This window comes from Pteropus alecto, unplaced genomic scaffold (assembly GCF_000325575.1).
Source record: "Pteropus alecto unplaced genomic scaffold, ASM32557v1 scaffold7, whole genome shotgun sequence".
NCBI classification, from domain to species: Eukaryota; Metazoa; Chordata; class Mammalia; order Chiroptera; family Pteropodidae; genus Pteropus; species Pteropus alecto.
In genome coordinates, this window is record NW_006494614.1 from 62,376,224 (window position 1) to 62,400,676 (window position 24,453).

Below are 24,453 nucleotides of genomic sequence, written 5' to 3' on the forward strand. Positions count from 1 at the left end.
GGGCTGACTGGCATTGTCAGCAGTAATGGGCGTCATGATCTCAGGAGAATGTATGTGTGTGTGCATGTATGTCAACAGGTGGGAAGGAAACATAACAGCAACTGATTGTGTTTCTTTGTTTAAACTTGACGGCCATGAGAACTTGGTCCTTTTCATCTCAGTGCTTCGTCCTGTTCATTTCATTTTCCTGGCACCAAAATAGAACCTCAACACAAGTATGTGTATTCCCAACTGTTTTAATGGTAAGAAAATTCAAATTACTGCTGAAGGGCTTTCATTGTAACAGGTTTTTTAGAAGTGCCAGTTAATTTCATTGAAGATTCAAATGATTGGAATAGAAAGCAAGTTTATTTTTCTTATAATTTGACTGGTAGTTTTCAAATAAAGCTACTGAATCTTTCTATTGTTTCAGATGCCAAAACTGGACCAAGCGATTTTAGTAAAATAAATACATCCTTTCTGAATTGTCAAAAGGCGAATTTCTCAGTTTCTCAAATATTTATGTGGGCAAGTACTCTTGTCTTGTTTTCCATTTGAAAGACCTGATTCATTGTCACTGGTGAGAAGCAGAGATCCAGACTGGGCTCTGGCTCAGAGTCAGAGGTGAGTTAGGGCTGAGGATTTATTTCCAGGGGAGCAGAGCTGAGTCAGCAGGTGTGCCTGGCATGACCCGGATGAGAAATGTGCAAGGAGAGAGATGAGCCTCTCTCCTTGCCAAGGGGCTCAGAAGTGCTGCCTGTCTCACCAGAGCCCCGTGGATGGTGATGGTGGAGCCCTGGTCCTCTCTTCCCTCTGAAATGAGTCCCCTATTCCCATGGCAGTGATTTTTCACCTTTGTGTTGGGCAGAATTGCTGCAGCCTGTATTTCTTGACCACTTAGCCTGGGCTTCTTGCTTGAGAGATGACCATACAACTGCAATTCCCAGAGTGTTTAAGTGCAGTTAGGAATGAGTAGGCTATACATGGATTATTTAATGCTTTCTCAAATCTTTAGATACTTGCTTGAAACAAAGTTTCTGGGTAATGTCCTATGTTATCAGAGAAATTTAAGCCATTATTTTCTGGAGTAATAGTGGAGAGAAAATAAGGAAAGTTAATTATTAGATTAATTTACTTTTTTTGGTGGGGAGGGGGGGAGCAATATTCCCTGAAATAATAACTACTGTAGTAGTTTAAAATGACATCTTTCATCCTTCAGAATTTTCTGGTTACATTTCCTGAAGTTTGTCTGCTTAGCACTGAGGACAAGCTTGCGTCCATAGGTAGGCCTCCGCAGGCAGCAGTGGAAATGTTGAAGCTGACTTCCTAATGGTTGGCCCAGTGAGGAAACAGCCCTAGAGGGTCCTCTGAGCCCGTGCAGGCAGCCTCACCTGCCCTTCCCAGTTCGTGTTTCTCGTGCTCCATGTTGGACACATTTGCTTTCTCAGCTGAGAAGCCGATGCTACAGTTTTCATCACATCGTGCTCTTTGATTTTCTTTCTATAACACTGTTAGCAGCGATGTCTATCAACCCTGAGTAATTTCTGATTGATTAGTCAGTCTTACCGATGATTAATTTTTTACATAAAATGAGTCTTTTTGTAATTTTTTTTATTCATTTAGCATCAAGTTTTGCTTTCATAAGTTGAATAGATGAAGTCACTTTTCCATTCTTCTTCTTGAATCAGTTTGCAAATATCTGCCTTTACGTGGGTGTTTCCTGCGTCCATGTAAATGGAATGTCACAGCACCAGCCTTCTGGCATGTTATCTTGGCTGTTGCTGGAACCGTGAGGCTCTGCAATGGGTGATATTTGGAAGAAGGATGGCCCTTCCTCCCACATGTCATTGTTTGAGCACCAGGGTGGAGTACAAGGTTTGGACAAGATGAAGTGCTCTTAGCACAGGTGTGTGAGCATCAGAAGCCGCCTTGCTTCTGGACCCTCCCCCACAGCCTGTGATTTGAGAGGTTGGGAGGGCTTAGACACTGAGGTGCCAGCAGGAGAACTCACAGTGTAGATAGCATGGCTTCGATGGAAGGAGAGGACTGACTGTGGCGGGCAGCCTGACAGGAAGCTGGTTCTCGGGGCCAGAGTAAGAAGTGGGGTTCACAGCGAGTTTACAGAGAACTTTTGACTGAAGGGCCTCCCTGCCAGCATCCCACGCATAGTCTCAGTATCACTTCGCCAAGGTATCAACTTGCTGTTGGGAAAACAACACTGAACTGTTGTCCAGAGTTTACATTGTTTAAAAAATATTATGTAAACATGGGGAGCTTGCTAAGCAGAGTTCACTTTACTTGTTATCCCGGAGAAAGGCTACCGCGATCTTTGGCAGTGTTGGTAGTTACGCTCAGAGCCCCAGGCCACCATTATTGCACTGGCCCATGGGCAGTGTTAATGGTGGTCAAGGAGGCAGGGTGGCATCGCCTCACACCCCAGGTGGCTCAGGATGCTGCCTCCCCTCCCTGTGGACTCACATAGGATCTTCCTGTTTAGACATTTAAGCCCAAAGATGTGTGGTGTCATTAGATACCACCCTCAGTCTGATTGTATTCGGCCCGTTAGCATCAGCGCTTGAACATGGGAAGGTTCACACACTATATATCCTGTCCTGAAATTTAATGGCCATATGCCGTGGGTCCTTCCTCGACTGCTAAGTAGCCCCAGAAGTGGCCATTTGTGTCCTCTTTCACCCCATCTCCCATCTGTATTCATTCTCAGCACAGATTGTGTCACTTCCTGTTCACTCCTCTGTCCTCACCTATCTGCCCTATGTTCCTTGCTCTGACCCTGCTGTTTCCATGTCATTCCCAGAGCACGTGGCCCTTCCTTACCCAGGTCTGTGCAAGCTGCTCTCTTTTCTGGAACCTTTTCTGTGGTTCTCCCCATGGGTGGTTCATTGCCATGTCTGCTTGCAGTCTTCTCATTACTGAGGCTGGCCCTGGCCTCCATCTGAAGTGGTCAGCTCTGCCCCTCTGTTGTGTGGTACTTCCCATATTGCAGTGGTCACTTCTCTATTCATCATATCAACCCTTCCCTCTGCTCATGAGCTCAGTGTGGGCAGCTCTCCTGGTTAACTTGGGTTCTCAGAAGTCCATTGAGGGCATTGAGTATTTCAGTTTGTTCACTCACATTCGACCCAAAGCAGTGAGGAGGCGATTCTGAACCAGGAGTAGGGAATCCTGGCTGGTGAGGATAGTAACTGACCAGTGTTCAGAAAAACGTACATATCTGAGCATATGCCCATGGTGTACCACCTCTGTTCTTCCAAACCTTCGATGTTTCTGAGAAATGATACTGCTTACTCATCTCTTACTCTGAGTTCTAAAAAATAGATTTGTCAGTTGTTTTCTGTCCTTAGCTAAAGCCAGAAACCCGGCCTCAGCCGCCCTAAGCAGTCCTTCCAGCTGCCGGTCCACCCCAGTGGTGATGTCGTCATCTTGCCGAGGCTGCTGGGCCTCGCCTGATGTTCATGGAAATCTCGTGATTCAGAAGCTCGCCTGGGAGAGGCTGCCTCTAAAAGGGGCAGGACATAGGAGTCACAGACGCTAGTCACTTGCTTTTCTGCTTTGCTCCAGGCCTTTGGCAAAACAAGGCAGGGCTGGCCAGCCTTTGTGAGGACCTCTTCTGTGCATAGAGGCTGGAATATAAATATCAGGACATTTCACAATGAATCTAATGAGAAATCTTGACACAGTGATGACCGTGGGTGTGACATGACTCAGTAGCCCACAGGCCTGGTAGACACTTGGCAGAAAGCTGATGTCCCTCTCTGATCCAGACATCCAGAGAGAGGTTTTAACTCTCTCTGTCAATGTCCCTACCCTCCCATATTGGCATATTTGTGCAGGGACTATTTTTTTCGTACCTGAACTTGCTTCCACTTTAGGGTCAGAAGAGATTGTTTGGAAAGCTGCCTAGTTTCCAAGCAAAATCAATAGTTCCCTTGGTTCGTTATCATAAGTGAAGTGCTTCTCCTTCTGGGTAGGAGAGAAAGCTAGCCGCCTCACTGCCCGCCCCCTTCTCTCTCTACATCGTGCGTGACTTGTGATCATCACTGTGGCCTTGCCTAAGGTAGTGAAGTGGGGTTCTTCCCACGCATAAATGTTGAGCTCTGTGTGTTTCCATTTCAGATGACGCTTGAGAAAGCCAAAGTCTGGGGCTTGTAGATGCAAAGCTTGGAGGTGTTCATTCTGTTATTGGTAAACTTTGAGATCTTAAAAAAATCGTAAATGGTGCATTCCACAGGGTTAAAGGAAGAAAGAATGGCAGGGAAGGAAATGTGGCCATAAGGAGAGGAGAGGGTAGGGATCACCTGTTTCTGAGCAGGAAGTTGGGAGGCACTTCCTATCTGTACACTTCATGTTCACTGCTGGGAGGTCAAGGGAGGGAGGGAGGATCACATGGCAGGACAGTGGAAGGACTCTGTGAGGAGAGGAGAGTGCGGGAAACTTGGCATCACTTCCAGCCCTTTGTCATGCTGAACTGGCCACCCTGCTAATTCCTCAGCAGGTCAGAACAATAGCTTACATCATGTAAATCATTTGATTCACTTAGAACTGCTCAGCTTCTAAGCAGCTTCTTCTCAGAGCAGTTCTAAGTGGAGACTTGAGTTACAAAGTCCTCTAAACACAGGATTGTGCGTTGATTTTCATCCTAGAGACAGAACATTCTGCATGGCTGCCCTATGCTCATGGCCCAGAGTCAAAGTGCGCGGAACCAGAGGGAGTATGTTCTAGGAGTGGCCTCCTTCTCTCATTCCTGACGTTGGCGTTCTGAGACTGCTGTAGTTTACTGCCCTTCCAGGTGTGGGGCAACGCTGAAAACATACACAAGTCTTTTTTAAAGCTCTTTACCATGCTGGAGTTGTAAAGAGAATCTGGGGTTTGAGGCCAGAGCTTGTTTATGTTGCCTCTTCCAGACACAGGCAGGCCTGTGTGTGGGGTCCAGGCAGCGTCCTCAGCTGGCACTGCAAAGCCTCCGCAGCCACCCATTATCAGACTTGTGAGAACTCTGGGTATGCCATCGGGTAGGTGGCAAACATGCCTATAGCACACAGCATTTTGTTTGCTTTTAACTGAGTTAGCCAGGTGGGTTTACCCCTGTGGAAGCCAGTCTCGAAGGCAGAACATTTATATGTTACAACATGTTAAATTTATCTTCTTGAGATGGATCAACAGACACCCAGGCTGCTATTTTGGGAATGATGTCCTCATTGCTGTTCTGCATCAGACGTAAGCTCCCATACCACTCTTTAGTGACCGTAGGAATTGTCCCAGTCTTCCTGGCAAATACTTTGGAAGTTGGGGGAGCGATTTGCCAACCAGTCCCCACAGATCTCTCTTGTGTGTATTTGAGCTGAGCACTGGGCCCTTTGAGTGTATAAGCTTGTCTGAGACCCCCTTCTCTCTTTTAGAGGACTACCCCAATGGCACCTGGCTGGGGGACGAGAACAACCCCGAGATGCGGGTGCGCTGTGCCATCATCCCCTCTGACATGCTGCACATCAGCACCAACTGCCGCACCGCCGAGAAGATGGCGCTGACGCTGCTGGACTACCTCTTCCACCGGGAGGTGCAGGCCGTCTCCAACCTCTCAGGCCAGGGGAAGCACGGCAAGAAGCAGCTTGACCCTCTCACCATCTATGGGATCCGGTGTAAGTTTGGGCTTCCTGTTCTCTATTCACCTCCCTTAGCTTGTGGTTGGAGGAAAGACTGGCTGGAGGGTGGGCCGTACGAGGTAGCGTTTCAGGGAGGAGTCAGGACCTCCGCTGTTAGATTAGAGAGGATATTGGCATCAGAACTAGTGACAGAACAAAGAGAGGGATTTCTGGATCGAACATTTCCTTTAATAAGTATTGCCTGATGCCTTGTCCTTGAGAAAGACACTGCAGAGTGTCGGCCTTTCAGACCCAGAGAATTACTTCGAGTAGCTTTTTGAGAAACTGTATGAGTAACCAGCTGACATCAGCCCCTCAGATAGGGATAAAGCAATTCCCGGATGAATAGTGTTGCAGGAGTAGGCAGACTTTTCCTAAGGGACACACAGTCGATACGTTAGGCTTTGCAGGCATAACTACTCAGCTCTGAAGGCAGACCAAATATAAATGAGTAGGAGTGGACATGTTCCAATAAAACATGACTTTCAAAAGCAGGCAGGGGTCTGCTGATCATCTGCCAACCCGTGCTTTACAACATGATGCCCAGTGCAGTGGGCACCGCTCAGATCTGTGGGCATGGCATGGAATGTGCATGCAACCTTAGAACATGTGGGTTTGCTTGGTGATAGGATACCGTGTGATGGTGTGTGACGGTGTGACCCACAGTGCAAAGTGCTGTTGGGATGTAAAGATGAACAAGAAGTGGTTCTCAGCCAAGCAGTGTGCAGTAAGATACATGTAAAACATGTCACAGGGCATTTGACCGTGCTGTGGTGGTTGGAAGCAGAAGCCCCAGTGGAGAGCAGTGCTTGTGGAGAGGCTCCAAGAGCGGCCTGGATTGGGCCGAGGGCTGTGTGGGGATGATGGCCTCTGATTTAGAGAGGAGCCTTGGAACATAGATACAGGCTGTGACGCACAGGTGTTAGGCAGAAGCGTGGAGAATGTTCTCTAGTGCTGGTAGGGAAGCTAGCAGGTGGTACTCAGAGCAGAAGCACACAGGGATGGAGACAGGGGGACGTGCTGTGCCCAGGGAGTCCACATGGCATGGTGGAAGGCTCTGCATCAACAGAATGGTCAAGTCCTCTTTTCCTGTACATGGGGAAGTCTGCTGCCTGCTGAGCTCTCCCTCATCTGTCTTGATGTGATAGTGACTAGCCTAGAAAAACAGCAGACACCTTCAGAAACATTGCGAATCACTGCCCTCTCAGTGTTAAATTTCAGGTTAAAAGTATTTGTTAACTTTTTTCCCTTTTGGCTCACTTTACTTCGTATTGCTGATTGCTACTCAAAAAACAAAACAACAAATGAACAAATGAATCAAACTGCTGAGTACCGAGTTTGAGTAGTGGCGAGTGTGGCCATTGGCCACTTTGTCACGCCTCCCTCCGTCTCCACTCTTCCTGCACCTCTGGGTGTCATGACACCTTCAGCAGTCTTCAGACGGCCTTCTTTTCCCTGTATCTCCATTGTCACAGGGCTCTCTTCTCCCTGTACCTCTGTCATCACACGGCCATCTCCCCGTGTCTCTCTGTGTCTCTTTTCCTTTCCTTATAAGGACATCCATCATATTGGATTTAGAGCCCACTGTACTCGAGTATGACCTCATCTTAACGTAATTAATCACATCTGCAAAGACCCTATTTCCAAGGGAGGTCACATTCTGAGGTCCTGGGAAGGACATGAATTTTGGGGGACATTTCTGCAAAGTACACAGGGCCTGGGTTATTTAGAACTTTGGTCATCCAATGCTGAGTCTCACATAGCTTCTCTGCGGTGCTTACCACATGTCTTTGGGAATGCTGAGACACCCATTTGGAGAGCTGGGAGTAAGCTGGTCAGTGTGGGGCTAGTGGTGAGAAGGGGCCTATAAGATGCAGAATAGCGGGGGCCTTGCTCACTGGTCACCTGGACACTGTGCTTCGAGTGGCCTGATGACTTGAGGAGTGATGTCACTCCCTTGTGCTTATCTCCAGTCAGCGGATCAACACTGCTTGTGGAGGCTGGTCCTGAGGCTGGGACACTCTGGACAGGCGTGGCACATGGAGTGTTGGCTCCCCCAGAGTGAGAGCGCACTCCGGCCAGGTGCCCCTAACTCAGGGGGCTGAAGGTGTCTGCTGTTTTTCTAGGCTAGTCACTATCACATCAAGACAGTACTTTTAAAAAATAAATTGCTGGCACTCAGTTTTCTGTTTCTCTTTCCCCTTGAACTTGAGCTACATTACCAGTACTAGTGTTTTTCATTCCTTTGTGACTGATAAGCCTCATGCCACCCACCAAGGACACGAGATTATGCGCTCTGTTCATTTTCTTTTCTCTGTTCCATTTTCCCACAGTGTGCCTCAGCCCCTCTGTGGGGCTCATTATTTGAGAGCTGGGAATCTGATTTTGTGATTTGAACCACCCATGTCAACCAGGGATGTTCTGGAAAGTGGGAAGGCAGTTAACAATGACAGACTCTTTTCAGATCTTAAGGGGGCGGCCAGACAGCTAGCCAGTAAAGTAGCCAGGGGCAGGCTCACAGGGGCTGTCTTTCTGGGGTTGGCCCAGGAGACTGGCTTATTGAACAGCTCTCCCACATAGATGCTGAGAGGGCCAAGTGGCTCGCCCAGATGAGATCCCGTGCACTGGGCAGCGTACCGGAAATGGCCTTAAAGTTACACTATGTCTCCTACACAGGGCAGCCAGGCCCATAGCCTAGTTGAGGGGAGTCATGTGAGCAGAGGCTACGGTGTGAGATCGATATTATCTTCTTCCTGGTCTCCTGAGTGTCCCCCAACGGGGCTCTTGGATTCTGTCAAGGGGCCGAGTGAGGTGTTCCTCGGTTTTATTTTGATACCATTTCTTCTCCACTTCGGTGGATGCTGGGAGGCCTGAATTTAAAGGCTGGGTCTCACTCCTAACTGATAATTCAACTTGGAACTGAAATGAAGATCATGACATTCTTATTTCATGAGGTTTTCTTATGAGCATCAAGTAACTTAGATGAAATGCTTCAACAAGTGTGAAATACCAGTTAAATTCTAATGAAGAACACTTTTGGAAAAGTTGAAGCAGCAGCACCAGGTAGCGCGTGCAGTCAGGAGGCTGCACGCTCTGCATCAGCGTTTCTGCCTTCCCTGCTGATGCCTCATGATGGGTCTCCGAGGGCAGAGCTGACTCCACTCCTGCCCTATTGGGATCCGTCCCCTCTTCCTTCCCCCACAGGGCCCTCTCAGCAGGGGAACATTTGTGATTCATTAGTTAGTTTTTCTTGGCAGTCATCAGGGTGGCATTTGCCATCCAGTTGGAATCTTGAGCTGCTGTTGGAAGGAATTATGTAATATGATGTCTTAGGAGAATATAAAAATGGATAGTGTATAACTACATGAATGTATATTTTTTCTTCAAAGTATGTAAGCCAGGTTTTGAACTGGCAAATTGGTTTTTTAGAAAGTTGAATTTACATGTTAATATTTTCATTCATTTCTTATATTTATATACCCTTGTGTATCTTGTATATATTCCTTTCTGTTAAAGTTTTTTAAATTGCATATAATTTCATTAATCCCTAGAGGCATTTGGGAGATTTTTGCCTTGAGTGAGAAAGTATAAGGTGAACAGAAGCATAGTTTGTAGAAATGTTTCTCTGTATCAAAGCATGGATCTAGTAAGATATTTTTAACTGCGTGTATGATTGCTGTTTCTTTTCTTGTTTTGGAGACCACAGTTATATTTAGGCTTCTCTCCAACTATAGTCAGTAGTTGAGTTCTCCTGTAACTATATAACTGTAGTTCTTGATAGTGGTGTTGTCCTGTAACTCTAGTCTGTGGTTCAGTTCCCCTGTAACTACAGTCAGCAGTTAGATTCTCTTGTAACTGTATAACTGTAGTTCTGATAGTTGGATTCTTCTCTAATTATAGTCAGTAAGTTCTATTGTAACCACAGTCAATAGTTGAGTTTTCCTGTAATTATACAACTACAGTTAATAGTTGAGTTCCCCTGTAACTACAGCCAGTAGTTGGATTCTCTTGTCACTAAAGTTGGTCATTGGCCTGGAACCTTGGAGGCCACCTCCTGCACCTAAAGCCATCCCTGGCATGTAGTGATCACTCAGTAAATATTGATTAATGATTCTATGATTATTATAGAGATGACCTGAAAATCAGAAAGCAGAGTTGCTGTTTCATTTATGTATTTCCTTCTAAGCATGAGGATTGCAAAGTGCTGCTGAAACTACCTTAAGTTTTTGTCCTTTCTCATCCTATAAATCCTGCTCTTCCTTAACTCAATTTCTTTTTTATCTAGATTACAGAAATTTTTGGTTGTCATTAGCGTCAAAGATGTCTTAGGCATATATATGCTCATAGAAAAAGTCAAGATATGTCTAAGACAAAAGAAGCTTCCAATATACTTAAGAAAACACTTCTTGGTTTTGATTATTTGTCATGTCTAAGACAAAAGAAGCTTCCAATATTTAATATAGTACTTAAGAAAACACTTCTTGGTTTTGATTATTTGTAGTATTTTGGTCTTGATAACAGATTTGAGGAATTGGGCATAAAGTTAATTCTCTGTAGATGGTCTCAAGTCAGTGCTTAGTAGTCAAAACAGGAAGTTTTTCAGCTTAATCTTTTTATTATTCAATTTTTGAATTTCATCCATTTGTTTTTCCGTTAATCAGTGAAGTTTCATGAGCCAGCTAGAGAGAAGGTCACCCTGTTAAGAAGCGTTTCTTGTGGTTCCCACGTTCATGACCATTACTTTCTGTTGATTCAGCACGAAGAAGAGGTGGCGTGGTCTAGTGAGAGGTGGGCGGGGCTGGCAGTGAGGGGTCTCCATCTGCCACCCACTCCCAAGTGGCCTCACTGATCCCTGCCTTTCTTCTTGTTGATAAGCGAGCCTCTGGATGCTGTTCAGTCACGTAATGAGAGCTCTCTAATGTAAATGGTTAACAAATGTGGGTGCCAATAAGATGCTCAGCTGAGTACGGGATAAGCTATCGGAGTACCACAAGACTATGTGCACCCTCTGTGGCCAGCATTTGAATGGAGGTAGTGCCCATGCACCTGGATGTGCGGGGGCTCTAGGGAATAAAATTACCTCTGCCCTTGAGGAGTTTACATTTTGATTGAGGGGCCACATGGAGAGGCACAGAGAATTATATAAGCCAGCTTTAATGTCTTAAGATGATTAAGATAATGTCTTATGGAAAATGTCTTAAGATGAATTGTAATCCCCACTTAGTCAATAAATGTTGAAGCATCTACTGTGGGCCCAGATAGACTGTATTCTTGGCATATACTGGTGAACAAAACAAAGATCCCTGTGTCTGTGAGGGAAACAGAGTAAACAAAATAAATATATAAATTCTCTAAAATTTTAGAGACCCAGGACAGAGGTGGAGTTGGAAGGGACCTTGGGGTCAAATGGGCTGTTGAAGGGTAGGATTTTTAAGGGCATATTTGAGTCAAGACTTGAAAGAAGGGTGGGAGACAGCCAGGCAGACATGAATGAACAGAAGGACTATAGCTGGAGTTTGGAAAAGCAGTTTTGACAAAATTGTAGGAATCCTTGATTTTATTCTCGACATCCAGGATGTTAAATGCCTTCTGTGAAGTTAGAGTACAGAAAAGAGTTTGATTGTGGAGTGTTTGGGAAGCTTGTATGAGCCCTCAGCACCTAGCTTGTTGTTTTATTTCTGTCTGGTGTGGGTGGATCCAGTCAGAGTTATTTAAAAGTTAAATAAATAAAAAGAATTTATAACATATAACCAGCATGTCTGTCGGGGCGGCTCTCAGCTCCCAAACAACCCGAACCCAAGAGGAATGTCTTCATCTCACGGTGCTTTTATTTGGGATGTGTTCTTCCAGGTCACCTCTTCTATAAATTTGGAATCACAGAATCTGACTGGTATAGAATCAAACAGAGCATTGACTCCAAATGCCGGACAGCCTGGCGGCGGAAACAGCGAGGCCAGAGCCTGGCTGTCAAGAGCTTCTCTCGGAGAACGCCGTCCTCATCCTCGTATAGCACGTCAGGTACGCTTGGGAGAGCAGCCTGGAGCAGTTTGCGTTATTGTGGGGGGCGAGGGCGCAGTCCCGAGTGAGGCTGCTCCCCTGTAGAATCTATAGCTGCCACTCGGGACCCAGCGATTTGAGCCTTAATTCTGTGCACACATGTGCAATGTAAGTTATTTAGGGAACGCTGCTCATGTGACAGGTGGTGAGCTTCAGCCAGACCTGCTGGAGGCTCTCTGTGGCAGTAGAAGAGGACATATAGACCAGAGCCACCGCACACTGATGCCACGTGGGTGCTGAGTTCAGTCAAGACCATGTCAGGTGCTGTGCTGAGCAGCTGCTTCACTTCCTCCCTCTGCCTACTTATTTTACTACGTTTCTGGCTTGTTATCATTATTTGTATGGTGACTGCAGGGGAAGTGTTAGGGGCGAACACCGAATTGCAGTACTCTTTATTACTTGTTTTGACTTTAGACTTACCTGCAAGATAATAGGAAAAAAAATTTTCTCAGGCTTTCTTTTCAGGCATGGAAGGAAAATGTTCACAAGGAATAACAATATGACCTTAGTATTGCTTTTCACCCAAGACATCCCAAAATATTTTAACAAAAACATCTTTTTTCTAAACTCCCACAGTGGCTCCTTTTGCAGTGGCTTGGAACCTGAGCCCTGTTTGGGGTTGGGGTCGAGATTCAGAGGCAGCAGTGGGTGGGGTCAGCCCGAACGCCTGTTCTGGAAACACTGCAGTGACAGACCAGGTTACCTGAAGTCCTTGTAGGGTTTTGTTCTCTCTGAACCAGACCTCAGGAAGTGGTTTCCTCCTGGTTGTTTTGGTAGTTACCAGATACTTAGTCTTAACTTGCCAGTGATTCTTGAAGATGGGAGGTGGCCAGCTCGTGTGGGCCACACAAGTCGTGCCCCTAGCAGTGCCTTGTGAGTGGCCCGTGTTGAAAATCTCTTGTGAGAAATCTAGGCCTTTCTCTTAGTTAGGAATTCTGTCTGCAGAGCTTAGGTCACAGTCGTGGGGCATGCCGAAACAGTGGCTCCTCGAAGAGTTAGACTGGTTTGTGGGCCCTAAGAGGTTAGGTGTAGGAAGATATATTTAGGGAGGTAGGTTTCAACCTGGCTGGGGTTTTGTCCTCTCCAACCTGGGGTTCACATGACCTACCACAGGGCCAGACACACGGTTAGCACTCAGTGTATGTTGTGAATGCACAAGGAAGAATCATCTAATATGAGAGCTCTCCCCTGGGAGAGATTGCTGTGGTCACGGTGTCCCTGTCTCTGGAGGTGCTTCTCCAGGCTGTGTAAGCGGGCCTCTTGGAATCGTGTTACATTCAGATCCTGATCGAGTACATCCGATGAGTGGCCTGACACTACATTTCTAAGAAATGCCCGAGCGGTGCCTCCCACTGGTCTAGACCACATGGGAGTGGCAAGGTGCTGCTTAGTCCCTTAAGTCATGATTGGGTTGTCAGGCTGCTAGCCTTTAATCCACTTTTGCTTTTGTGTTTGGAGACTCAAGTGGTCTTTACCTTCCTCTCAGCTCTGACCTCTGTTATGTGGCTGGTGATTTCATAATTTACTTTTACACTTATTTTCTTTATTGTTTGTTTCTTTTCTAGTTATTAGTGTTTCTTCCAATCGAATGACAATAGTTCAGTTTAATGGTAGTTGCATTTTTGCATTTACTTTGTCTCCTTGTGTGTAAACATATCAGCATTTCCTCTAAGATGCTGTGGGTTTGCATGACTCTTGGGTGCCATTGGTCTCTCATGGATGGTGAACAGCCGCTAGGTGAGCTTATCTGCAGTGCCTGTGTCCCTTGGCAGGCTCAGCTGTGGGACCGTGAGCTCAGTGACTCAGGATATGTCTGTTGGAATAGCCTCTAAGAAACCCCATCATGTGGCTGACCCCAGGTGGTTTTGGTAGAACAACAATCTAGCAGCACCTTTCATGGCCTGAGTGATGGGCCATCTCCTCAGGTGCATGCTGCACTTGTGCCCAAGCACAGGGCTGTCCTTGTTTTCCTGTGTAGTCAGCTGTCTTCCAGCTCTCAGAAGACAGATACTGTTGTACATGTGAGGCACTGCTGCCTGGGCCTTGGACTTTGTGCCAGGTGTTCAGACACAGCCATGGGTAGGTAGGGAGGAGGGTGGCATGCAAGGTGGGGCTTTTAAAAAAACCACGTGAGGGAGATGAGCATAGTTATAGTCCCTTGGCCTTTAAGTGTTTGTCTAGAGAGGATGGAGAATGAATTTCTGAGCTGTTATATTAGTCTCATGCTTCTACTAATACACCCTGGCACGTGCTGCCTTCCTGCTCAGTTTGCCAGAGACCAGAGGCTCCTGGTCTGAGGGCCGCCACCTCGCAGGCACTGGAATCAAGTTTGTTTTGAGAGACACATAAAACATATTCTGCTTTTATCAAACCTAAAAAAAAATACATTGCTTCATAAATGTCTGTTGATTTAATTGTTCTTTATTTTAATATACTGCATACTTGGCTAAAATGAGGTAAAGCAAAATAGGTGGTTAGTCAAAGGGATTTCTGGAATTTTTGTCATTGTTCTTTTTGCACACTCTTGGCCTGATAAATCTGATATTTAAGGCTGTTCTCATGACAAATAATCCAGTACGATGTAATTAAGCCAGGATTCCATTAATTTGGAATTGCTAGTTATTCCACTTGGAGGAATTTCTTATTTATTTTTGAATTATCAGCAGACAAAAAAGGAACTTCCAAATAAATGCTGTAAATGAGATTCTGAGCCAAGGTTTGAACACAAACCATGAAACCACTGGTTTCAAGGGATTGAAAAAAAATCAATTTATTAAAACATTATATTGCACTCTCCTAACTGGCAATACTGCATAAACTTTTATATGTGCTTGAGTTTAAGATGGCTACATTTTGTTGTTTAAAATACAATTCAGCATTTTCCCCCACAGATGCCATTGGTGAGTCGAAGACCTTAGGTGGGCGTCTATTTAGTGCCCAGTATTTAGAGTTACAGAGAACTAGCTCTTGACAATCGCTGCCTGAAAATCTGGGTGTGTGGCTGGTTTTCCTCCCTCTGGACACAGAGGAAGAGCCCGGCCAGGGAGGGGAGGAGGGCCCATTGGGTACCCTGCCGTTTTTGTTTCACTCTCTTCGAGTGGGCAGTGTGGTCCACAGTGTCCTCAGTGCTATCCCTTGGCCTCATGGCAGCATGAGCATTTTCCTCTCTGGTCATTTGCCATGGGTTTTGGTCTGTTCTTGATCACAAGTCACCAATGCAAGTTTTTGCACTGGACATTGATATCAGTATAATTGCAAAATATGGATTTAAATTGGTCTTTATATTGTATAATTATAGTGAGTTACTAATTAAATGGTAAGTTCAATGAAGTAAATCTTAGATTTGGAAACCATTTACGTCATACCCACAAGTCATATTTTCTGCGGCATTTTTAGAACCCTGGGGGACTGTCATTCTTGGTTACAGTTTTGAAAACTAGCAAAATCAGTTGATTTTTATTAACATTGGAGCAGAAATTATTTGGAAATCTATTTAGTTATACAGTCCTTGTTAACTAGCAGAGTGGGTTTTAAATGTTTTAGTCATGTATCCTCTTAAAGAATTTTGAAAAAGTGTATTCTTTTTTGTGTATTTTTAAGTTGACATTTGAAAATGTTGACACCTAAAATTTTTCATTATACTTGAAATAATTTAAAAGGATATAATTTCTGGCATGTTGCTGTATTTAAAAATGCATGCAGTAGAGTCTATATATTAAGTCAATTTGATGTTCACCATTAAGTTATTTAACTTATATTAAGTCAGTTTGATGTTCACCATTAAGTTATTTAAAATAAAAATACACCAAAAGTTTTTCTTGGAGAATCAGACATTTCACGTCTTTTCTTCTTCCATCCATGTTACTATTCTAATTCTCTCACAGAATTTCATCTTAATGTAATGATTTTATGTTTAAAAGTTTTTTATTGATAAAGCCATCATAATTTTCTACAACAAAAATATATGAAAATTAAAAATTTTTTCTGAGCCCTTAATGTTCTAAGTGTTTAAGAAAATTCTTTTGATTGAGATATCATTATAGTTAAAATTAATACACAAGATCAAAACCAATGTATCTCATTTTGGGATTACACATAGAAAGTAAAATTTTATTGGAAGTGTATCTTTAAATGAGTGGGCAGAGCTTTTTCCATAAATTATCCAAGGAAAACTATTATTTATTGCTTATCTAAAGCAGTTTAATATCAACTTATTCCTATTTTTCATTTTGTTGATACATCTTAAGGAACTTCATTTAAATAATTAGATGAGAATCATCTGTGTTGGTGAATAATAATTTTTTAGATTGCTTTTCTCTACAGGTCAGAAATCTTTTTGTCTAACACTTAATCCTAACGAGTTCTGCAGAATGCTGTGCTCTCCACTGGGGCATGTTGACTTGGGTCTTGGAATGAAGAATTTCCTTTCCCCTGAGGGAGTTTGGGCTCTGGGCAGAGAAGGCAGACAGAGGTGTGCATGCCTGGCTTGTCTGCCAGGCCGATGCTGAGCACCATCTGTTTCTCCGCAGAGAGCATGATGAGCACGCCGCCACCCACTGGTGAGATACCACAGCCCCCGCCGCAGGCCCTGCACTACGCCCTGGCCAACGCCCAGCAGGTCCAGATCCACCAGATCGGAGAGGACGGACAGGTCCAAGTAGTATGTACCCTTCTACTAGTCTGCCTCCTAGAATGAATTGGAGGGGAGAGACCTGTGGGCATGGGGATGGCTGAGACCAGCTCTCTGGGTTTCTGGATCATGTGGATAGCTTAGGATGAGGGAAAAGTGCCATAAAGTAGTAGCAGTTAGGGGTGTGAGCTTTTCTATTTTGTAATGAGGGTGGATACCGTGTGACTGCGTCATTGTCATGGGCCCTTTGTGGTCCCCTGCTGTGTTGCACCCAGTGTTCACTGTCAGCTCTGAGGGTCCCTGCTGCTCTCTGCCCTCCTGGGAGGCGTCATAGATGTGTCATAGTATTTTCTCATTTCGGAAACACGGGCACCCTTTCACTGGGGGAGGAAAAGGTCATTTCCTTCTGGTGTGAGAGGGAAAAGCTGGTGGCCTTAGTCACTGTGTAGCGCTTCCTTTGGATTGTGGGTCGAGTGTTGATCTAATGTGGCCAGTTAGCTCAGAGGTGAGCCCACAACACCGCTCTGCCTCTGGTGGTGCTGGCCCAATGGGAATTTCTCTAGGCCCTTCAGGGATCCTGTGGCCGAGGTTGGGGAGGGGGCAGGAACTTAGCTAGGGAATAGATCATTTTCAATGTGCCTGTGGGGTCCCGTTGATGTTTGGGTCACACTCAGCCTCTTGGTTGTACACCTTCATTGCCAGGGCGTCCTCCTGGAGCCCTAGTTCCCATCCCCGGATGGCCCCAGTTTGATGCTGCACTCAGCACACTGCCTGGAGAGGGGTGGCTTCCAGAGAGTGCTGATGAGGACTTTTAAATGGGGTTTTTCTTCTTCCAGAGAAGATGAAAGAGTTATAAATAGTGAATTCTTTCTTTAATTGACAGTCACAAAGGCTCTTATCTTATTAGTAAGAAAGTTCTGTGAAAGAATTCCAGAATAGATAACTTGGTACAAGGTTCACGTAGATATAGTCAAATGGAAGCAATAGAAAATTCTACAGTAGTTAATTTTAGGAATATTAAGGTAGCGTACTAAATAAGATCATGAGTATTCATTTCACTGAGCGAAGTTAAGGTTTATAGGAATTAATTGTCTGCCTATATCTATAAACATAAATGCATCGTAGTTGGATGCTTTGATTTTTTTTTGGAACCACATTTATTAGGGTGTACTCCAGCTGTTTAAATAATCGTGTGTTTCTTTGATTTAAAAAAAATTGCCTGACAAGTTTTCAGTGTAGATACACATATACCACTCCCCTCCCCTCGACCCACACCCTGTGTAGCCATCCAGCCCTCCTAGATCACTGGGAGACCGTGCCTGGTAGTTATTCGGCTTCTGGTCCCTCTGAGTTGATAGTATGATTTTTTTAAATTTTTTAAAACGTTATTCTAATTTTCTGGAAATTTTCTGTTTTCCTTTTCTATATGTCCTTCACATTCTGAATTCACTTGTTTGGTAACATTTAAAGATTTAACAGAATTTTCCTGGGCCCTATTGCTTTTTTAAGAATTACTGCAACATGTGTTCCATACTAAACATTGAATTTCAAGAGGTGATTAAATAGCTTATACCACACACATATTATGTTGTGTTTTCTCAAACCATGAGCCAGATAATCAAGAACAAAAATTTCGGAATGTGTTTCTTGTTTCCTCTGATTTTGATTTTCTTCTGATGCTTCTTGTTGTCTTCTCTTGCTGCGGATCCCACAGGGTCACCTCCACATCGCTCAGGTGCCTCAAGGGGAGCAGGTGCAGATTACACAGGACAGCGAGGTGAGTCATAGCCGCCCACACTGCCCAAGGCACGCTCCGTGCCCTTGGGCTCCCTGCACTCTGATCTTTGTCAAATGAGGTGGACAGCTGGGAGTCTCCAGACAACGCGGATATCCAGCATTGACCACCGGACTCTTGCTTCCTTGGGCACAAACTGCAGGCCCTGCCCGCCTTCCTGCCCTTGCTGCACCGCCAGCTTATCTGGGCAACCCCATCTGGTTTTCTTTGTAAATATTTGCTGTATGGAGGTTTTTGCTCCTGGCTGGAGCTGCCCTCTGAACACCCCTTTCCTCTTTGACCATTCTGCTTCCCATCTTCCTATCTGAGATGCAGACCAAGCTCCCAGCACAGCTTTGGTCCTGCTCTCCCACCAGGGAGCTCCCCAGTGTGCTGGAGTGGGAAGAACAGGAGGTGGGGCCCTGCCCTAGCAACTGTGACCTCACAAGTTCTCCTCACCTCCTGAGCCTTGGCTCTGTCTCTGCACTGTGAGACTAATGCCCGTCTTGTGGGATGGCTGGGAAGCTGGTGAGAAAGCACGTGTATATCATGTAAGCTTTCAGTGCAACTTTCATGGCCCTTTGCACAACTGCTGCTTCTTGGATGGCCTTAAGTTCATGAAATCCAGGCTTCTTATCACTGGAGTCAGTACTTTGACATTCCACTTTTCATTAATTCTAATCTACGATAAAGAGAGAATGCAGGGGGTCTTACCCAGCTGTACAAGTGCTACTCCATGTGCATATCAGCTGCTGTAGGCGGTTGGTGCGTGAAGGTCAGGTTGACTCAGACAGTCATTGGAAGATGAGGCCAGCAGGTCATGGTTCTGATGGTCTGTGAGCCTCTCAGGTGGGACCTTCTCTTTTCAGTCGTTCTGTGCAGGGCTGGGTGGTGGTGGCCACTTGTTGCAGGGACGCTATTGACCGTTTCCTACAGCATAGGAGACTGTCAGCAGACTCAGTGCACTTGGCTTCCTCTGCCTTTGTCCAGTGGATGCTGAGCAGTGCACACACGTTCTGCTGGCCAAACGTGTGTGGAACGGCACCCCCCCTAGCAGTGCGGGCTGGGAGCTGAAGAATATATTTCTATATAGGCCATGAAGGTAGTACCACCTTTGTGCCTGCCCTGCCCTGTGGTGTGTCGTCACACGGGTGTCAGGTTTCCCCACACTCCAACATCGAAAGCAGGTATAGACCCACCAGCGACTGAGAAAGTCCTGACTCATCAAAGAGCCTTTCAAGAGACTCTCTCGAGGGAAGTGTTTGCCTGGTTTAGTGGTGCCTGGTGACTTTTTAGAGTTGCTTTGTGGACATTTCTCCTTGTATTTTAGTGGCAACCTAAGAAGTAGATAGGATGTTAGTGCCTTTTGACTTTTCAGTTCCCAGAACCCAGGGGGCTGGGGTGGAGGTGGTGGTAATTTGCACACTGACTTGTGTTCGAGGTGCTTGCTGAGCTCCCATCCTGTGCAGGTTGCTGTGCTGGCTGTTGCCACTGTGGCGAGCATGTGAGTTAGAGGCTCCTGACAGTGTAGGGGAGATAACTGTGCCAGGAAGGCCAGAGGTGATGTACTCAGTGGTGCAGAGAACACAAGACTCATGGAACAGGGGCCCTGGGATGCTTTATGAGGGAAGTGCTTTCATTTGGACCCTGCAGGCTTATCGGTGGGCCCAGTGTGCAAAAGGAAGAGAAGAACAGAGGTTCTGAAGGGAAGATGAGGATACTTGGCTGAGTGAATTCCTATGAGAGGAAAAATAAATACTTGGTCAAATGGGGCACGGGGTTGATTCATTCATAGGAATAATTAGTTCACTGATTGGCACATGGCCAAACGAGTGAATGGGAGAAAGCTGATGGGTGGCCGAAGCAGTGGACAGGGGAAGGAGAGCAGCAGACAGTGAACTTTGAGATGGCCCTGGAAGGCCTGTGAAAGTTAAGGAGCTGAATGGTGATGGGAGAGGAATCAAACTAAAATGGGTTATATTGGAGGTGCAGAGAAGTAGTGCAGGAGACCTGCAGGCTAATTGGGGCGTCCCGTTGAGGGGCAGGGAGGCTGCATTTTTAAAGGCACATAAATGGAGGCCAAACTAACAATTTAAGGTGTTATTTTCGAAGGCCCACACTCAGAACGCTTAATTCACAAGTAGCCATTTGAAAGGAAGGAAAAATCAACATACATTTGCTTTTATATTGTTTTTGCTAACAGGTCATTAGAATACTTCTTGAATTTCAGTTTTTTAATCAGTTTTGCCCTTTCCCCCCCAGTTTTCATAACTGAATCTCCCTTGCGTATATAATCTAGAATTTTTTGTTTCCACTAGGAATTGAATGCATTGAATTAGAATAAATTGCTGATAATACTGATAATTTGTAGTAAGTTACAATACGCAGTTGTCTTCTTATTATAATAAAATCTTACCTTGTTCATTTAAAAATTAAGTTGTTTTGTCAGATGAGGATATCTGCAGAGACATTTAGCAGAACCTGCCAGACTTAAAGCAATTATTTTTTTTAAACAAGTGAAAATGAATTTTCAACTGGCGAGATCCCACTGGGCCTGTGGTCTAGTTAATTGCATTGTGTCCTGTCAATTTCCAGGTTGTGATAATGCGCTATAATTATGTTAGGTGTCCCCATTGGGGGAAGCTGGGTGATGGGTACATGGGATCTCTCTATACCACTTTCGATTCTTCTTGTGAATCTAAAATTGTTTCAAAATAAATAAAAGAAAGGAAAAAAAAATGACATTTTCATTTGGGGTCAGGGTGGGAGGGTACAATGTATTTTTGAGTTTGTTTTTATAAGAAAAATTAGTACCTGTAAACTCAGCTAAATATTTTGTTTTGGGGTTTTTATTGCTACAAGGGGTTGGGTTTTTCTAGAATTGATGTTAATGGTTTTATTGGTTTTTCACACACGGTACAGAGGGGTTCCTACTTCTGTCTAATTATGTCTTGAAGTCCTTTTTGTCCTTGATCTTTCTTTTTTTCATTCATTTTTCAGGGCAATCTACAGATACACCACGTGGGACAGGATGGGCAGGTAAGTGTTCACCTGCCTTCACTTCATGCCTGCTTGCTGTGGTGGATCAGACATTACATTGCCACAGGAGGGAGGGAGCGGGAAGAGGAGGGTGGTGCAGTGTCAGCCCTGGGGAAATACTGGCTTTACTGTGGTGGCCAGGGACACCCTGGGCTTGTGGACTGCAGGGCCCTGGGCTACATCTGTTTCTTTGTGGGGTTCCAGGTAGCTCTTTTGCCCTACAGGTGAACCCCCCCATTTGTTTATCACTGTTTTCTGTAAATTGACATAAATGTTGTCAAAGACCGTGTTTGATCAGTAGCCGTATATTAGAATAAAGTAGGTTTTGTTCATGAATATTACTGTCAAACTCCATCCACTGCCTTTTTTTTTTTAGTTTTGGACAAAAAGTAACTGAAGCAGTCATGGGGCACACTTGATATGAATTGTCTTTACAAAATGAAGTACGCCAACTGTGAGGGTTTCTAGAGAGTGATTTGCTTTCTAAGATTGAGTGAAATTGCTGGTAAATTCGAGGATTAAAATTTTCACATCTTTTTGAAAACATAACCAATGAAAGTGAATGTAACCTCTGAATAATTATGAAAGAGAGTCTGGATGATCTTCCTTTTTTATAAAACATAACGTATGAACCATAAACACAGAGCCCATTGCCTGTCAAGATAATAATAGTTGTTATTCTCAAAACCATTTACACACTCCCCTTCGAAACACCTGTGTGCATTCTTGTCCCTGGTGAGGGCGCAACGTCTGCCGTGAATGGGTGTGGAGACCGTGTATTGTATTGCTGGGCTGGGAAGTGAAAGAATAGTTTCGCCCCTTGGACTTTCTGTTTGAACCCCCAGAGTGCCTTGGGAGAATTGCGACAGACCTTAAAGCATTTGTTTAAATTGGAATTTCTTAGTTCGAAAGTTTCATCTTGAACACACACATGAGGTTTTAATCAGAGTCCTGAAGCAGTATTAATATATAAATATAGCATAGCTGTCTTGGAAGAGCCAAAAAGCCAAAGAAATGCAAAAAAAAAAAAAACAAACACCACTTTTTTTTTCTGAGCTGTCTTGGTGATGAAGTTATTGGCCAGGCCCAGTAGAAGTCAGTTCGCAGCGGCTTCTCTCTCCGTCAGGCAAGAGATGTCCCGGCTGGGGCAGGAGAGGGTGGGTTCCCGTCAGTAGTTTATCTCTTTGTTTTTGATTGTTTCTGTCTCTACTCCTGAGCAAAATTCCAGTAGGGATTTTGAAATATAATCAGATTTTTTACATTGTTACCATTGTGTCACTGTATATAATTATAGTCAACACCATCCCAGATAAATCATGAGTGCAGAGGACCCAGTCTTTGTGGACAGGTACCGCAGGCACAGGAGCTCTAGCCACACTTTTCAACTCAGGAGGACTCCTTGAGTTTACATGGGAAGAACCACCTTCTGAAAATTCCCCAAACGAGTGTTTGCTGTCCTCTCCCATGCTTCACACTCACCAAGTGCTGCTGCCTTGCTTAAGTTCGTGTTCATGCCTCATCGGCCTGTTCCCCACGAGCAGCCATGATTTACTGCTTATTTATGTATGTTCAAGCATGTCTTCTTCCAAGTTCCCACTAGTTCTTTCTCTTAGCAGCCTCAGTACAAATAAATAAAATGACTGCACCGATCACTTTCTCTGTTACATAAATAATTTATTAGTCATCTGATTTTTTTTTTTGTCTATAAAAATCTCATGCTGCCTCTCCACCTCCACCTGAATCTCATTGTCAGTCACATTTGCGAGACCTCCAGTTAAAGACAACTTTAAAAAAAGGCAGGACTAACGCTGATGTGGCTAGAGAAATTTTAGTATCTGGCACCTTTTCTAAAGGACACTCTGCTTTCTGATTTAAATAAACAGTATGTGTTCATATGAAGCCGCCTTTTTCTGTTAAATCTGTTTAGCTAATCCTTTCTTATTTTCCATTTGTGGAAATAGTTTTTTTGTTACTTTATCATCTGTCCAGTTCTTGCTCCTATTAAGTTATTCTTCTCATAAAAGCTTTGTTTTCTAAATTTACCAAGTACTTGTGAAACAGAATGATGTTTTGCAAGACAGCACACCCCGCTTAGCTTGATGTCACGGGTAGGGCTGACTAAGAAACACAGCAGTGCTGGAGGCAGGAGTGCCTGTCATCCCACTTTCTCCCCTCTTCCCCCACCACCTCTGTCTCTGTCTCTTTATCTCCTCGCCCTTCCCTTTCTCCTGCCCACAAGAGGACAGTCCCTGGGGGTCTAGGGCTCTTTCTCCAAGCAGAATCTTCCCTAGTGTAATGCTCCAGACAGCTGCTCCCAGTTCCCAGTTCTGCTGTGTGTGTCCTTGTTTGATTTACTGACACCAGGCTCACTCCACATTTATGGAGGGAAGCGTTCTTGAATGGCTACCTCAACTCTGGGAAACAAAAAAAAATCCTCTTAATTGTAGAAGCTCACAAAGAAATACATTCATTATTCATGTAATTTAAATATTACATAAAAGTTACATAATAACATGCAAAATTACATATATCTTTTTGAGTTCATAGATCTACTGACTATATCTCATCAGCTTCACATTAAATTCTTACTCAGTAGGCAAAAGTGCCATTTAAGGATTTTGCGGCAACACTCAAAATCCTTATATAGCAGCTAAACATCACACTGGGGCTGATGACCTAGACTACTTCTTCCCGATGCCCAGGGCCATCAAGCCCTCCCCACTCCTATTCCTGTGTTAGGGTTATGGTAATAATTATGATATTTCTCATTCTAAGATGTGTATCGCTGCTCTTGCTTGTGTTGGCTGTTTTCTAAGTCAGTGCACAGGTGCTGTGAAAGCACCTCTCCGTTTGTTACCTGGCAGGAGAGGGGAAGGAAGTGTGTGCTGTGCTGAGCACTGCAACTGCTGGTGGTAGGATTTTTAAAGTGAAGTTCACAGTGAACTTTGTTTCCACGAGTGAGAGCCGACAAGTAAGTCATGCGGAGTTTATTATACTATATTTACACAATCCCGTAACATGATACTGACAGTGGACCATGCTTTTTGAGTCATATATTTTCCTCAAATTAAATAGCAAGAGATCCTTGTTCCATCCCATGCAGGGGTGTGGCACTTAGCAGGTCTGCTGTGCGTCTGATGAGAGTGCGTGAACGCCTGATACTTTACAGACCCAAGGGCTTAGGGCAGCAGTGTCCGTTGCTTCCCAGTCATGAGAAGGAAGGATCCGGAAAGATGAACAATTTGCAGACCCGTGGAGAACCAGAGGTTTGGTTGGAAGCCACATTCAAGGGACGGTGGGCAGATTCAAGGCAG

The 24,453-nt window shown here is 44.7% G+C and overlaps 1 protein-coding gene across 15 annotated transcripts in view; it reads left to right on the forward strand.

Annotated features, from left to right (window-relative positions):
* Positions 1 to 24,453, forward strand: part of BANP (BTG3 associated nuclear protein) — a 131,872-nt gene that overhangs the window by 77,199 nt on the left and 30,220 nt on the right. For 10 of the 15 annotated variants that reach the window (XR_003044446.1, XM_015600395.2, XM_015600394.2 and 7 more), the window contains 5 exons: positions 5,397 to 5,636; positions 11,490 to 11,657; positions 16,226 to 16,356; positions 18,032 to 18,103; positions 21,101 to 21,139. Coding sequence is in view for 14 of the 15 variants with exons in the window: in XM_015600395.2 (XP_015455881.1) it covers positions 5,397 to 5,636; positions 11,490 to 11,657; positions 16,226 to 16,356; positions 18,032 to 18,103; positions 21,101 to 21,139 (650 nt within the window). In the remaining variant the exon portion in view is untranslated. The remainder of the gene's footprint in view (positions 1 to 5,396; positions 5,637 to 11,489; positions 11,658 to 16,225; positions 16,357 to 18,031; positions 18,104 to 21,100; positions 21,140 to 24,453) is intronic. The other 5 variants (XM_015600396.2, XM_006926747.3, XM_006926748.3 and 2 more) reach the window with 1 other exon arrangement.